The 16510-nt window shown below is 44.6% G+C and overlaps 1 protein-coding gene across 2 annotated transcripts in view; it reads left to right on the forward strand.

Moving 5' to 3' along the window:
• Positions 1-6419, forward strand: part of LOC109313636 (gamma-aminobutyric acid receptor subunit gamma-4) — a 129394-nt gene extending 122975 nt beyond the window's left edge. For both annotated transcript variants that reach the window (XM_019540287.1, XM_019540288.1), the window contains 2 exons: positions 3592-3794; positions 4805-6419. In XM_019540287.1, coding sequence (XP_019395832.1) covers positions 3592-3794; positions 4805-5098 — 497 coding nt within the window. In that variant the 3' untranslated portion in view covers positions 5099-6419. The remainder of the gene's footprint in view (positions 1-3591; positions 3795-4804) is intronic.
• Positions 6420-16510: the final 10091 nt, after the last annotated feature.

Genomic DNA, 16510 nt, shown 5'->3' on the forward strand with positions numbered 1-16510 from the left:
CTGCTGGAGTTGTCCACCATTCCCTGCTGATGGAAGTCTTCAGGGGCACTTCTGGGCTACTGCTTTGCCCTGATGAGCAGCTCTCCTCAGTTCTTCTAAGCCCTGCTCTTCTCTCTCCCGGATGTGCTTCCCCCAACGCAGCTCCTTTTATATGCTCCCGGGCTCTGCCCCTGAAGTCTTCTGGACCTGAGTGTTGCAGTCTTCAGTCAGGTCTACAGCGGGGAGGGAGGGGGGGAGGACAACGGACGACTCCTCTCCCCTCCCCTCAGGAAAGGGGCATGACTGAACTCCTCTTGCTGCCTCCTGATTGGGGGATAAGCTCCACCAATCAAAACAGCAAGATTTCAAGCCTGGGACTCAACCCAAGCTCCAAAAGGCAAGCCTGGCTATGCATCCTTTAACTACCTGAAGAGAGGTTCCAGAGAGGATGGAGCTAGGCTGTTCTCGGTGGTGGCAGATGACAGAACAAGCAGCAATGGTCTCAATGTACAGGAAGGGAAGTTTAGGTTGGATACTAGAAAAAACTCTCACTAGGTGGGTGGTGAAGCACTGGAGCAAGTTACCCAGAGAGGTGGTGGAATCTCCATCCTTGGAGGTTTTTAAGCCCCGGCTCGAAAACCCTAGGTGGAATGATCCAGTTGGAGATGGTCTTGCTTTGAGCAGGGCTTGGACTAGATGACCTCCTGGGGTCCCTTCCAACTGTAATTTTCTATGATTATATATGGATGATATCTATGATTACTTTGTGATGTCTTGACCCAATCCTTTTGCGAGTGACCTCAGTGGGAGCAGAAAAGCTCAGTCATACTATGCAGAAAGGGATGGGAGCAATCATGCAGAGCCATTCCCTCTTGCCAATGCTTTTGAGCTTTTGAGAGTGTTACGGAGACACTGGCACTGGAAAAAACTTGAGACAACAGGAAATGAATTTGTGGCAGTGGGAGACCATGTTCACCTTTCCTGGGGTTCACTCACTCCACACATTTCCTAAGGGTAATGGGTAAACAGCTCTAGACCCAAGGCCATGACTCCAAAAAGAGACTCCAGTCACTTCCCAGGCAGTGGAAGTCCAAGGCCACACATTTACAAAAGTGGCTTTACCTTGCAGTGCACTGTCATTTGCGTATTACCTTTTCATGCACATTCTATGGTCACAGTATAACTCTTTTAAAGTTTTGGAGTTTACAGTCCTCCTCCTTTGATAAATCCTATCACATTGCCTGCTGTGATTACTTATTATGCTATCTATCTTATAACCAGAAATAAAGTTAGGTTACTGACAGCATAAGGCCTGCAGGGGGGAGACAACACAGAGAGAGACCAAGACAAAAATTACCATATGGCTTTGTATGCTACCCCTTCCTCCCTGGGAGTTCCCAGAACACTGGTAGCTAGGCTTATGTTTGTAAATACCCCTCTACATTTACACAGCTGGAAACTACTTAAGCTCTTCTAGGTTCCGAGCAGTAGTTTGGAGAATGCATTCTAAGCCATGCTTGATTCCCTAAGATGTGGGAGGAAGTGGGCGCACTACAAGGGAGAAATAGGCTGCAATCAGACCTAGACAGGTTACAGGGGTAGGCGGATGAGAACAGGATGGGTTTCAACGTGATGCACCTGGGGAGGAAGAACCAGCAGCATACCTACAGGCTGGGGAACTCCCTTCTTGTCAGTGCAGAGGCAGAAAAGGATCTTGAAGTCATTGTTGATGCCAAAATGAACATGGGCCGGCAGTGTGAGGAAGCGGGCAGGAAGGCCAACTGTACCTTGTCATGCATCCACACATGCATCTTAAGCAGGTGCAAGGAGGTGATATTCCCCCTCTGTGCAGCACTGGCAAGGCCGTAGTTGGAGAGGGTCCAGAGGAGGGCCACCCACATGATCAGGGGGCAGCAGGGCAGGCCCTATGAGGAGAAGCTAAGGGAGCTGAACCTATTCAGCCTCCACAAGAGAAGGCTGAGGGGGGATCTAGTGGCCTGTTACAAACTAGTCAAAGAGGACCAGCAGGCATTGGGGGAGTCCCTGTTCCCCCGAGCACTACCAGGAGTAACTAGAAATAATGGTCACAAGCTGGCAGAGGGTAGATTCAAATTAGATACCAGGAGGCGCTACTTCATTGTCAGGGCAGCTAGGATCTGAAACCAACTTCCAAGAGAAGCGGTGCTGGCTCCTACTCTGAGGGTCTTTAAGGGGAGGCTGGATGAACACCTCACCAGGGTTGTTTGAGCCCAGTACTCTTTCCTGCCATGGCAGGGGGTCGGACTTGATGATCTGCTCAGGTCCCTTCTGACCCTACCAACTATGAAATGCATATTCCCAGTGGTAAAGCCCTCTCCAAGACTGTGGATTCAGAATAGCACTTGATACTTTTGAGCTTCGAACTCCATATTCTTCTAGCAGAACACAAGTTCTTGGCAGCTGCATGCAAAAATTACTCTTTATACAGAATTAGTAACATATCAGCAAACGGAACCTTGGTCTCAAAATTTTGCAGGTCACATTAGACATAGCACAGCCAGGATTGGAAGAAACAAAGGTATGGATCTGTGGGAAGATAAAGGAGAGTTTTGTGATTGCATATGTTATTCTTGGCTATTTCTGTACTGAGTTCTGCCAGAACTCCTGACAGCAGACAGCACTTCTGGTGGCTCCCTGAAGCTCTAGCGCAGCAGCGGTGACACCGAGCACAACTTGCATTCTGGTGGGGCACCAGCTGCTGCACAGAACGCAACAGCAAGCCAAAGACATCTCCAGATACCTGTTGGGAGGCAGCAGGACTCTACTGCACTTGCTGAGGAGGAGTCACTCTGCTGTCCAATGGGAAGGTTCTGCCACCACAGAGGGGCTGTGAGTGTGCATGTACTCAGGGCTTTGCCAGCACCTCTGGAGTCTTACTGGCAACATTTTGTAGTAGAGATGAGCTCTACTACACATGCATAATGGACCATGTTTTGAAAGGAAGCCAGTGGCTTGAGGAGCTTAGATGTTATGTGCCCAACTTGAGACACACAGGGCTCCAGTGTGAAATGAAGGACTTGACACTTTGGAAAAATTAGACCTTAAGTATCCCAGGCTGGATACTCAAACTGGGGCATTCAGCTCTGGCTATCCCTTCAGAAAAAAAAGATAGTCTCAGTTTTTGATGACAGAAAGTAAGGGTTACAAAGGCCCTGAATCAGGAGCAGTCCTTGTCACACCATCACCCATTCCCACTTCACAGCCTCTGTTTTCTTACATCTTCCTTTTACTTGTGGACTGTTTAGATTTGGTCTGGGAATACCCCTTGGCCTGGATCACTGCCATTTCTGCAAAGTCCTGGCTCAGATTAGATCTAAACTTCAAATAAAACAGACTCACATTGTCCACTCATTGCCACTATCCCTGTCACTGCCAACCTGCAGTTGCTATAACAGAACTGTCCACCACAGAAAGAATACATCTCCTTGTTAGCCAAGCAGTTCTCCCCAGATTCTTCTCTGAGAAATGGGGAGCCTATGGCTTGTGGGAGAAGGAAATAATCGGTAATGTTGTATGCAGGCTCCTCTCCTCAGCTTTGCTGCTTTTGGTAGCACTAATGCTGTGACCTTGCAGGTATCACTACAGTGCTCACAATGACCACCTTGAGCACCATCTCCCGCAAGCACCTTCCTAGGGTCTCCTACATCACCGCCATGGACCTATTTGTTTCTGTGTGCTTCATTTTTGTCTTTGCTGCTCTCATGGAATATGCCACACTCAACTACCTGGTGGGAAACAAGAAACCATCAGAGCACAACAGCAGGAAAACAAGAATGGTAGGTATGGGTAGTGGGGGACCTTTAACACCAAACCACCCCAACATGAGACTGTTAGGAATAGAACTACTGTAGGTATTAACTTGAGGCCAGCATTGAAGTGTATGTACATGTCCAGCTGCTGTGGATGTAGCTACAGAACACTGGAGTGTATGCTGCAGCTGTTGGTGGGATTAGGCTTCTGGAAATGGGGCTAGGCAAAGTGACTGACACCTGCATCTCATATTTTGTGACAGTGGAAGAACCAGAGCTCCAGTGACTATTAGTGTCAGGGAAGCAGACAGTGCCATGCAGGACAGTGAGGTAATATAGCGTTGAGCCTCAGAGATCAGGGACATCCAGGGATTGGCAATGCCCTTCAGGTTTGATGAGTTGTTGCCTATGGAGGTATTAAATTTGGTACTTCACACCTGGTGTTGGGGTTTGCCCAGGTTCACAGAGGAGGCAACTGACATGCCAAACCCAACATGGGGTTCTGCTCTGACAAGTTCTTAATTGTTAAAGGAATGAAAAGCTGAAATCTTGATCTCTCCTATATACACAATTTCCTAACGGTGATGGAGAGGGACAGTGTGCCTGACAGAGATGTACTTCATTCCCTGGCATCACTTCATTCCCTGGCCACCAGTCACAGCACTGCCCATGCTTTTCTTCCTTTGGCTGATGTTAGAGTGTGACAGCTATCAGAGAGCATGTCTGAGCTGCGTCCTGTGTTTCCAGAGAGCAGCTAGGCTCAGTGAGATGGTGACAGGTTAGGGAAGCTGAGAAAAACCAGCCACTGGTTGGTACATAGGAAGCTAGAGAAAGGGATGGGAGAATATTGCTCTCAGCTATTCTCTATCCAAAACTGTGCCATGGATATTCCAGGAAACTGAATTATAACCATATAGAGTAAACGGGGGTTAGATATCTCTGGTATTCTCCATCAAAACCGTGCCTAGGCTATGCCTGGGCAAATGAAGTATCATCCCCTTTGCTTTATTTCTAACCTATTTCCCTCTTTATGCCAGCCACCTGCCAGTGCCCATGAGATGCCCTCTTTCACCACCATCAACATCAACAACAACATGCACTGGCCTCCTGAGATAGAGGAGGATGAGGATGAAGAGTCTGGCTCCCCTTGCCTGGAAGGGAAGGAATGTGAGAGTTTTTTCTGCTGCATTGAGGACTGCCAGACAGGGACATGGAGGGAAGGCCGGATTCGCATTCACATCTCTCGCCTGGACTCCTACTCCCGGGTATTCTTCCCCACTGCATTCCTGCTCTTCAACATTGTGTACTGGATTGCCTATCTCTATCTCTAGGTATTACTCATATGCTGCTGAAGTAAAGGAGATGCCAGGAAGCATTGCAAGAAAGGAACAAGGAAAACGGTGTTTTTCATTTTAGTCAGTAATTCTTTTTAATACATGTCCACTTTCCCTTTTCCTTACCTCTTTTGAGGAGAACCAGTCAAAAAAAAAGTACCCAAACAATTTCAACAACAAAAAATTCCCAGTTTTATCTAAAATAATAAGGACTTGTTAAAAACAGACCCCAGAACATCTTGTATTTTTTTTCATTAAAAAGTCTCTGGTAAATCTTGCCAAAAGTAATTTTCCCCCCATATTTTCACAGAAAATAAATATATTTCTCAGTTGTTTCTATTTCTGAGCCAGCTTTCACCAGCATACACCTGGGTGGAGGACCACAAACATACAACCAGTTTGCGAGGGCTGAGGCGGAAAAGGTATGGCGAGAGAAAATGGCTGCCAACATGTGGATGGTGTTAGCCTGAAAGTTTGCATTGCCAAAGGCAGAGGATATGTTTTCCCCAGAGCAGTCTCTACCAGCAGGTTTGTGTGGGGCTTTTACCATAGACTGCAGTTGTATCTTGATGTGGTAAGTGATATCAAAGGAAGACAATGTGGACTTTCATCCTGACATTTGTCGGCCCATGAAAAAATGCATTTATAAAGTTGTAAATAAAACTTGTGAGGACCTAGCTACTCTACAAATATGGTCTTATCAGGGGACTCACTACACCACATTTGACTCAGATAGCATCCCGCTGAGTCAAATCCTTAGACATGCTTCAACAGTTGAGGTCCCTAGACTACGAGAATGACCAAAAGAGCATCAGACTAGGAGCAGCTGTTATATGTATGCCCCCCAACTTTGGCATACTTGTAGCATACATGGCCTTGCAGCTGAAACCTTGATTCCTTTGTGTTATATTCTAGTGGGAGAAATTAAAGCCTTTTGCTACCATCCTTAATCAGTTGGTAGCACCTTCCAGTGCTAATAATCTAACTGAGCTCAGTGGAAGCCTACAAGAAGTAAGGTTCCTCTGTGAAAAAAATGACAGACATGGGCTCTAGTGAGTTTTGAAAAAACAAGCTCCCAGGGACTTTTCTGGGCCTCTCATGGGTACAGGGGATATTCTTGGGCTTTTTAAGATTTTGAATTCCAAAAGAACATTGAAACTTTAAGGAGGTTTAGAAAAAAACTGAATAAAGCTATGGCTCTGCCCAGTCTCCACCATTTTCCACCCTTTTTCTGGTACCTTGCTATAGAAGAGAGAAGCAAATCAATAGCACCCCAGATGTTGTGTCTGATATCCTTGGTAACCTTTAGCCACTTCATGCAAATGGAAGTGTTTCCCTTTTCTGGCCCTCTCCCACACCTGTGTGGACACATACATTAAGGAGGAACACAACTTAAGCTCAGAAAGAAATATGAAGTTGTGTAGCTAAGCAGGAAGATGCTGCGTATGTGAAACAAAAGCATGGAGTTCAAACAGTTACCTGCAGCAAATCATCACCCCCCAGTCTGAGTTAACAGAACTGCACCTAGTAATATCAACTGAGGCTCTGAGCCACAGTGCTGTTGTTTGTTAAAAGAGACTTGCTGTTAATGTTTACTTACTGTGTAAATTAACTATAAATCTTTTATAAAGAGCATGTTTTAGAAATAATTGTCACTTGAAAGGTTTGTCAATAGGAGAGAGACAGCACAACTGCAGCAAGGGAAGAGGGGAATAGCTAATCAGGCTGTGCAGTTTATATATTCTTTTAAAGAGTAAATCTGATCTGGCTTAGAGCTGAGTTCTGACACTACGAATATGATCTGAATAATGAAGAGTCATGTTTAATTCATTCATAAATATAGCCTTACCTGAGTTCCAAGGGAACTGATAAGGAACCTAATTAGGGATACAATAGTACAGCACTGGGATAAGTATAAACTAATAGGGTCAAATCAGCATGGTTTTTAGAAGGTAAAATTGTTCCTGTCCAACCTGTTAAAGTTGTTTTTAAACACTGAATAAATCAAGAGATAAAGGTTACCCAGCAGATATAATATACTTGGATTTTCCAAAAGCTTTTGAAAGATGGAAGAAAATAATTTATCAGGGATGCTAATTAAGGAAGTTAATTAAGAAGGAGAATTATTACAGAGGTACTAATTAGAGAAAAAAACAGGTGTGTGGGGGGGGGTCTACAAAAAGGATACAAACAACTTCCAGGCAACAAGGTTTATTAGGCTACGGGACTGTCTCCCAAACAGACAGAATGAAGACTTGCTTGAGACAGTAAAGCTCTAATAAACATAGCAATAGAAACATTGTGTGACTCAAAACTGCCCTCGTAGAAGGACAGACTAGACTGGTATCATTCCATCACTAGCATCTGTAGCATCCTGATAGGGAGCCTAAAGGAAAATTGTGATTGCCATTGCTTAAGTGACAGAGTCATAGTGAAAGCCTTCTTACATTAGATAGAAGTCAGTCTGGGGTCACCATGAATTTGTACTTGGACGAGTGATACTTAATATTCTCATTAAGGGTTTGGTGGAGCAAGAAGGCAGCAGGCAGTGACATATGTCAGTGATAGTGAGTTCCCTTTGGTTTTAGTCATTATAAACTACAGGGAAACTCAAAAGTGCTTAAAATACAATTAAACGGAAAGGTATTATATGCCAGTAAAGACCATCCAAAAATATCCTAAGACACTGATGGGCTCCAAATATGCAGGATCTTCAAGGGATTTACAAGTTCATCATCGACACTGTACTGAAGATGACTGCCCAGAAAGCAGCAACATGCAGCAAATTAGATTAGAAGGAAAAAGAAGGAGAAATTGAAAAGGTTAAGAAGGAGGTCAAAGAAGATGATAAGGACTAGGTCTGAGTAGGACTTAGTTTGATGGGAGAGTTAGAAGGCAAAATGTAAAATTACAATAGCAAAATGTAAAATTACAAGGACTGAAGAATAAAAGAGAAAAGGTATTTTCCAGGAGGGATTTCCTCTGCCTTCAATAAACTGCCTGTCCCAAGGGCAAGGGTCACTATTCCCATTTCACTGACAGGAAGGAGAATTCTCTCTTATTTGCAGTTCACTTTCATTCTAGACAAGTCAAAATGGCAGACATCATTACGGATATCTTGGTCTGTATCAGCACCTCAGATTTGGTCTCATGTACACAGATCTGCTTTTGGTCTTAACATGGAATTGTTGCTGGGATTTTTTAAATCCCAACATGTTTTTATTACTGATTTCTCCAGGAAAATCACCCAACCATACCTGGCAAATGTCTTTAGTGGGAACTATGGCTCCAGAATTATGTGCTAATATTTTATGTGAAAAATATTTGTTTGCCACTATTACCTCAATCATCTCCCCCAGAGATATAATGGCACCATTCTAGATTGTAAGCTCTTCAGGGCAGGGGCTGCCTTTTACTATGTGTTTGTATAGCACCTAGCACAATGGGGCCCTGATCCTGATTGGGGTTTCTGGGTGCTACTGTAAAAAAAATAAAACAATAGTAATAGTGAATCAAAATGTGAAATGTTTCAAATCAACATTCTTAAAGTAAGTGGGGGGGGTTTCCATTTCAAAATGAAAAATCTAGTTTGAGCAGGTTGACTCATTTCCTTCTGGGTGAAAAAAGTGACACTTTCCTTCTGGAGGTTTCCTTTATCACCAGAAAGGAAAACTCCCTTCCAAAGGCCAGTACAGGGTATGTCCTTGGTAATTCCTATGATACTAGGAGCAGCGAATTCACCTTTTATGGAAACTTCCAATCCACTGCTGGCTTTCCCAGGCCCTAAATCTTTCTTATCGATTTTTCAGTCTCCCACCTTTCATGACAGTTTTTCTTCTCTGATCTATCCCTTTACACAGCTTTTCATTTCTGACCCAACATCTCCCTAAGCAACACCCCAATCTCCTACTTATGCTACAGCATCCCTCACACCATTCTGCATCTTTAGAATTGCTTGTGAGAGCTAACAATCACCACTCTGTTGGGGTTGATCAGTCAACCATGGGCAGCTATCACATAAGTCTCATACTTGGTTATCAAGCAGGACGACTTAATTTAAAGAAGGGCTGTGGGGAGTAAGGGTAAAAAGAAACATTGCATTTAATATTTTTTAAATATAAATTTTTAGGTTTTTTTTATAAAGAACCCAAACCTAAGGTATAAAACATTGGTATACAAGTAAGAGCTGCATTTTTGTTAGTCTCCAGAGTCTCATCTGATGCATCTGTAAGCACATGTGAAACAACATACTTGATCCCCCCAAAAATGTGGAGATACAGCTATGTAGTCTATGGCCTTGAGAACAAAGCCACAACATAATGGCTCTTACTGTAAATCAGAGCAGACTCCTATTAACATAGAAAGAAAATCTCTCTCTTTCTCTGTTATTCTAGCTGTACTGCTTGGGGTTTCTCATAGTCCCTGGAAATCCTTGGTGAAGCTTGGTTGTCCAAGGAAAGGCTCTCAGTGTTCCCAGTCAGAGGACTCCCAGGCAGTGACCCACAGGGTACTAAAGTCCATTGCTCACATTGGCCTGAAGAAAAGGAAGATGAAGAAAGAGAGTGAGAGAGAGTAAATATACTGCTATAATTAGCAATGATGCTTACGTTTTGCCCTGCTGGTTACCCTTTGTTAAATGCTGAAAAGTCACGTCAAAGAAGTGACCAAGGAAAAAGCAGTGCCCTGATCTCTTGCTGCAGTCATCTAGGCTGTACGGCTTCCTTTATTACTTCCTGCCTCTAGATACGTTTGGCTGGGTTTCCCCTACCCTTTTCTGGGCTTCCTGAGGAGCTCTGAAATGTCAGTACAGATTTTGGTCTTCTCTAGGAGAACCACAGGAAACATTTGCTTCCAAATGGTCAGGAGGTGTAACAGCATAACATCAAAGCCCTGATGGCTGCTGTGGAAACCATCAGGCCTCTGAAGCAGCCACAGGGATGAACAGTAGGGCAGTGCAAGGCTTCAGACCATGCTTTGGATCCAGAGAAGATTCGGACACTTTGGACACCAAAGCAGAATGTCCACATTGAAGTGCTGGCTTCTTTAGGCTTTCAGAAGCGGTTCAGAAGCTTTGGAAAAGCTTCGGCGCTGCTTTGGAGATCCAGCCATAGGGTATAATGGGGAATCAATTAAATATCTATAACTTTGTTGTTTTTTGTCTGGTTTGGATGAAACTTTCAGGGCTGGTAGCCTATGCTGAGAGCATGAAGCCTGCCAAGTTTAAAGCAGATCAGTGTAGGGGTTTGCAGGAACTGCACCGCAAATTCTTGAAAGCAAAACTCACGTCACATGTATGTGTGACTCCACAGGGGGTTGAAAACTGCAGGGGTGGTCACCCCTGCTGAGGCCACGAAGCCTGCCAGATAGGTGCAGGGGTTTGAGGGGAACTGCACCTCAAACTGCTGACAGGCAAAACTCATGACATAGATAGATGATCCTGTGTGTGTTAAGGTGCAGTGGGCTGAAAACTGCAGGGGTGGTGGCCCCTGCTGAGGCCATGAAGCCTGCCAGGTTTCAAGGAGATAAGTGCAGGCTCTTTTTGAAACTTGGCAGGCTTCATGCTCTCAGCAGAGGCTACCACCCCTGCAAGTTTAATCCAAATCAGACAAAAAAACAACAAAGCTAGAGATATTTCATTGATTCCCCCATTATACTGTTACCAGATTTGCCCGCTACTTTGGGGTGTGCTCATTTATTAGGGCTAGGGTTTTGGTAATTCTAGCAACGTGCTGCTTGTGTTACTTGTGTTTCTATATGGAGCTGTATCTCTCCCTTCTGCAAGCCCTCACCCCCAGTGGAGCTATCTTGCAGGACTCAGTTCAGTGGGGCTGGGTTCCTCCAGTCCCCAAATCAGTCATACACACAAACACACACAGATTAACGTGACACACCTGACCTGGTCGGGTTGATCAGCATGGACAGGCTGACACCCTCATATGCCAAGAATCAGTTCATCAGAGCAACAATAACTACAGTCAGACACAAGCACACAATTAAACAGAAGACCTCTGAATCTGGCTGGGTGTCCAGCTGACACCCTCATGGGCCAGCATTCAGTTCATAAGGGCACGTCTGAGCCAAACTGGGTCAATCAGCCTGTACAAGCTGATCCCCTTATGGGTTTCGAACTCAGCACGTCTCAATCTTTTAGCCTCTTGATGAGCAGACCCCACAGTATTTCTGGGCTTCACAGGGATCTTTAGCTTGGGTAAAAGGACCGTTGCTGCAGAGCAAGTGGGGAAGTTCAAGTTCAGAAATCTATGCTTAGAGGGAGAGAAGAGAAAAGAGAGAGAGACCTGAGATTTCACCAGTCCAAGGCACTTGGGTTGCAAAGCTGACAGGTCAAAGTTTTCAGCACGATCCTTGAAGGGAGATGATCTTCCTCCTGCAGCTTCTCCAGAAGAAAGTGAGTGGTGTCAGCACCCCCACCGCTGCTTCTTTTTACAGATTTTTATACCCTCAGTTTAGTTTCTTTCAAGCATTGTCAATATTGTAAATCAAATTGTTTTGACATTTTTATGGATAGCAGATATCTCTCTTGGTGTTTTCAGAAACAACCTCTCCATTGACAAGGGGTTATCTGATTGGAACATCTCAGGAAGTTGATTGATACTCAGTAAAACACCTACTTGGAGCCAGCTTGACGTTTTTATGGATAGCAGATATCTCTCTTGGCGTTTTTAAAAACTCCCTTTTTATTGACAAGGGGTTTTTGGATTTTTGCTTGCTGTGAACAAGCCTCAGCTTAGCATGACTTTTTAGATCTTACTATAGTCTTTTAACAGACTTAAGGCACTTATTGGAGTGTTCCTAACCTGTTGTGGAGAGGACTTCCACCAGTCGTCTCGGGAAAAGTATGACAACACTTGTGGACAGGGCTGCAACGGGCTGGACGCTGTGATGAACCCTGTGCCACTGTTCAAATGTTGCCCATACCCCCTATGACTCGGTCTATTGCCTCAGCATTCCCTAACCCAGCAACCGAGTTATAGCCAATTAAGTTTACATAGGCCTCCCATAGTGGGACTGGGGAATGTATGGCCCGAGATGCCTAGTAAACTTACTTTTGCTTAGAGTTGTGTGGGGGGGGAAGTCCTTTGTAAATCCAGATTAGAACTGGTCTGATACATGCTGAGCTGGGTGTGAGGGTTGATTAGCATTTGGAGCACAGCTTCCCATCATGCAGTGCTCCCCTGCTTTGCTGATCCCAGAATTCACTGCAGTCTCTGCTTCAGGTTTTCTGTTTAGGTTGGGGGGGGTGAGTCTTTGTGAGTCAGACAGTCTGTGTCCTGTATCAGGGTTCCCCAAGAACATGGAGCTGACAGGTAACAATACCTTATGGCCGGATCTCTGAAGTGGCTCCAAAGCTTCGAAGCCACTTCAGCCAAATCAAAGTGGGAAACCGATCCGGAGCTCTGGATTGGATCACTGGTATCCAAAGCAGCTGGATCCAAAGCCGAATCGAATAGCTATTCGCACAGGCATACTGAACAGTGCTGCAAGCAAGGACGGGGTGAGCGGGGTGACCACCCTGGGTGCCAAAGCAGAGGGGTGCCAACAGGCATTGCCCAGCCAGGGCAGGGTGCAGAACAGAGGTTCAAGCTCCTCAGCTGGGGGGGATGCAAGATGGAGGGGGGGCAGCTCTCACTGCTGCATGCACTCCTGGGCAAGCATGGCGGGGCGTGTGCCCCCTGGATCCATGCATGGAGTGAGGGTGGGCTGCCACTGCGGGCTTTGCCCCGAGTGCCAAACTTCCTTGCCACAGCACTGGGGTTGAACCATAAAAACACTGTTTTTTTAAGGGGGTTTTGCCTTTAAGTGCTGGGGGTGGAATCATTGTTTTCATTTGAAGTGCAGTTCTATTGAAGCCAATGACCTTATAAAAGGGAGGGGATCATGGGGTGATTTCATATCAGATTTGCCTGAAAAGATGGCTTCTCTAAGCACCTCACTTACACACTAAAGCCTGAGAATCAGCCAGGAGTCTCTCTCATACACCCATCCCTGGCAATGAAGATGTCACAATCAAAATTTACTTACAATTTCTGTTGACAGTACAGAAACTGAAATAGACCCTAGCTCATGCTCCCTCAGCTATCCTGTTTCTGCAAAGTTAGTGCAGTGAAACTTAGTCCTTCTGTTTAGCAAACAGAACTCTGACTATTCAAAGACAGTAGGTCTGTTGAGAAAGAAGGAGCTGTTTTTACAGACATTGTTCAAAAGTTTACTACATTTTAATGTCTCAGAGAAGCCACTGAAGATGAATCTGATGCAAGTTCAAAAGGATCCCAAAGTGACATAGGATTAGACACCTGCAGCCTCCATGGTGGTAGGTATGGTTAAAGTGAAGAATGTATCTGTTGAGTTTGCAACATGGGGTCATTTCTCTTGGTATTTGCTTGTATTTAACACCTTTTGGTCTGGAGACTGCCACCTCATCTCTCAAATTATGAGTCAAACACCATGATCCTTATGATTCCATTATTGCTATTCTATTTTGTTTTTTATGCTAAGTTATCCCCGGGCCTGGGGTATCTGAATACCACCACATGCAGCACTCTACTCCTATAAAACTCTTACTTAAGTCAATGGAAATATTTCCTGAAAAAGCTCTGAAATAGAGTTGAGGAAGGCTTTTGGGTTTGGATAGGCCCAAACCCAAATTGACACTGGTGGCTATAACCATGCAATAGATTACATTTATTGTACACCTGTAAGAAACATCTTCAAACCACTAGGGACTTATTGTAACATTTCAAATCCTTGAGAAATGTTCCTATTTATACAATAAATCAAAAGAAGCATTTTTCTCTTTCTACTGAAATAAGCAATTTCTCACCCTAACTTCCATAGTTTGAAGACCAGACCAAGCAGTAGTCAATCAACCATACTGACAAGTGTACAGGCCAACATATTCCATCCCTGCTGGCCTAGGAAAAAGCAGGGGGGAATTGTTTGCTAGCATCAATTTATACCAGCAAAGAACTTGGCTCGGTATCTTTATACAATCGGAAAGAGATAAGCTCCATCTTCCCAGTGACAAACACTATTTGCTTCTAACTCTGAGAATTCCCAAGTTATCAAATGTAAAAATCATGATATGTTGAATAAGAAAAGCTATTTTAAGTCACTTTTGCAAGTTTCTAAAACATTCAATGTACTTGTCTCTCCCTTGAAGGCTTTGAGGGGGAGCCAGGTTTTATGAAGAAAAGGGGACAAAAAACAACACCAATAAATTATAAATCTCTCTAAAACAGTTTGTAAAACGTTCAACATATAGAATTCCTCTCTTGTAAGGAATGCAGCCATTCCTGACTCCTGTCAGTAAAATCTTTATATCGTATCACACGCATAATTTTCTCTTTCTCTATTGCTCTATTTCAATAGAGATTGTGTAACAAAAGAATTAGATATGAAGATGATATCACCACTTCATCCCAGAAATGGAGATGCCTCTTGGATGGATTGCATCAGTTGCTTAACAACGCACAGCAGTTTCTTAACAATGCACAGTAGCATCTCACAGCATGGTAACTTCAGGAAGAAGAATGTACTGTATCCATCTGAAACTGTGAGAGCCCGTACAAATCGAATGTATGCATCCAAGTGGGATTAAGTGATGAAACTGGAAATAACACCTTACTGCCAGGAAAATGTAAATGTCCATGTACCCGGAGTGGTACTCCAAGATGTACCCCCCTCTCCAATTGAAGGGATCAGAGCAGGTGACCGAGCACTGTGGGAGGTGTAGGGATCCTTCTTCCCCTATAGAGCAGAGCCAGATCACCAGTGGGGACTTAACCATATACGAGAGAAACAGTGGTGGGAACATAACATATATAAACCAGAGGGTATAAGGGACACTACAATACCCTGAGGGGACAGAATTGAATAAAGTTTAGGCATTCACATTCATAGATATTTTCATCCAGTGAACAAAAGACAGGTTTAACAAAGTATAAAATGCAAACAACACAATAAACAATACTAATTGACAAAACATAAAATGCACAAAATACAAAATCCTAAATAACAAGAGATAGAGGGCATAGGTACCTGGAGGGGGGAAGAGGAAAAACACAATGACCCCCTCCACTCCAACAAGGATTTCTCCCCACTTTTACTTCACTCATCCCTACTGGGACATGAGCTCAATTTCCCACATGGTAGGCAGCAACTCTACCACAAAGCCACCGCTACTAGGATTGTTCCAGGCTGCTAGGGCTTTTGATCTTCCAGGAGCCCCTGCCTCACATTAAGCTGCCCTGCCTCTTGCTGGATAAACCAGAAGCAAAGCTGGAAGCCCTTCAAGTCACTGCACAGCTTCTTGCTGGTGCCAGGTGGGGAGCCTCTCCTGCTGGCCACAGCCTCTCCCTGGGGATCCTGGAGCCCAGCAAGGAGCCTCTTCTGCTGACTGCCCATCGTGCTGCTGCGAGTTCAACCACTGCCTGTGGATCCTGCTCCTTCAGGCTCTTCTGGGGCAACTGTTCTTGCCCTGGTGGCCCAGATCTTGCCAGCTCTTTGAAATTCCTTCCACGTCGTCCGTCCAAGTCAGCTGCGCTGCCCCTTGTATCCTCCTCTAGGTGATCTGAAGGGCCAATCAGGGGGCATGAAGGGTGAGTCTCCAGGGCCTGATTGGTGAGGAAAGGAAATCCCAAAGCTTCCAATCAATTTTTACCCTTTCAGAACCCCTGGGCCAAATCATGACCAGCTAGCCTGTCACATCCATAAGAGGTTTAGGCCTCCATTTGAAATGCAATGCAAAGGAAAATGGAACTAACTTAGTCATTACTCATAGAAGCCTCAAGCTGTTGTATTATTATTACAGATTGTTTGAATTATTACTTCTCGCTCAGGCTGTTCGTGATCCCTTCTGACCTTTGACAAGCAGAAAACAAACTCAGTGCCATGTCCTTCAGCTACAGCCCTGATATTTTCGAATCAACTTCTGGCCTGCTTACAATCTACGTTTGACATCATGGGATAAAACAGCACTGATCTAGAACCTTAAAGGACCTCTGTGGAGCAGGTATTCTCAGGCAATTGCTTCTTGTTGTTGCAAGGACTCCTTATTCTGGCAGACTGATAATACAAGGTCTTAAAAAACAAAAATTGTCGATCAGGCCCAGTAATTCCAATAGCATTGTACTCAGTTGCTACAGGCTAAGCATTTATTCCTTGCAGCACCAGCAGAAGCAACACCACAATGGAAATGCTGTCCAGAACTAAACAAGTCCTCTCATGTTAGCCATGCAAAGTGTCAGGCAAATTCAAGGGGAGCAATGGAGAGTCAGGAACCACAGAAGAGGACAAATTAGCAACTCATGGTTTCATAGTTTCATAGTTAGTAGGGTTGGAAGGGACCTGAGCAGATCATCAAGTCCGACCCCCTGCCATGGGCAGGAAAGA

The sequence above is a fragment of the Crocodylus porosus genome, unplaced genomic scaffold (assembly GCF_001723895.1).
Source record: "Crocodylus porosus isolate Cpor-Errol unplaced genomic scaffold, CroPor_comp1, whole genome shotgun sequence".
Taxonomy (NCBI): Eukaryota; Metazoa; Chordata; order Crocodylia; family Crocodylidae; genus Crocodylus; species Crocodylus porosus.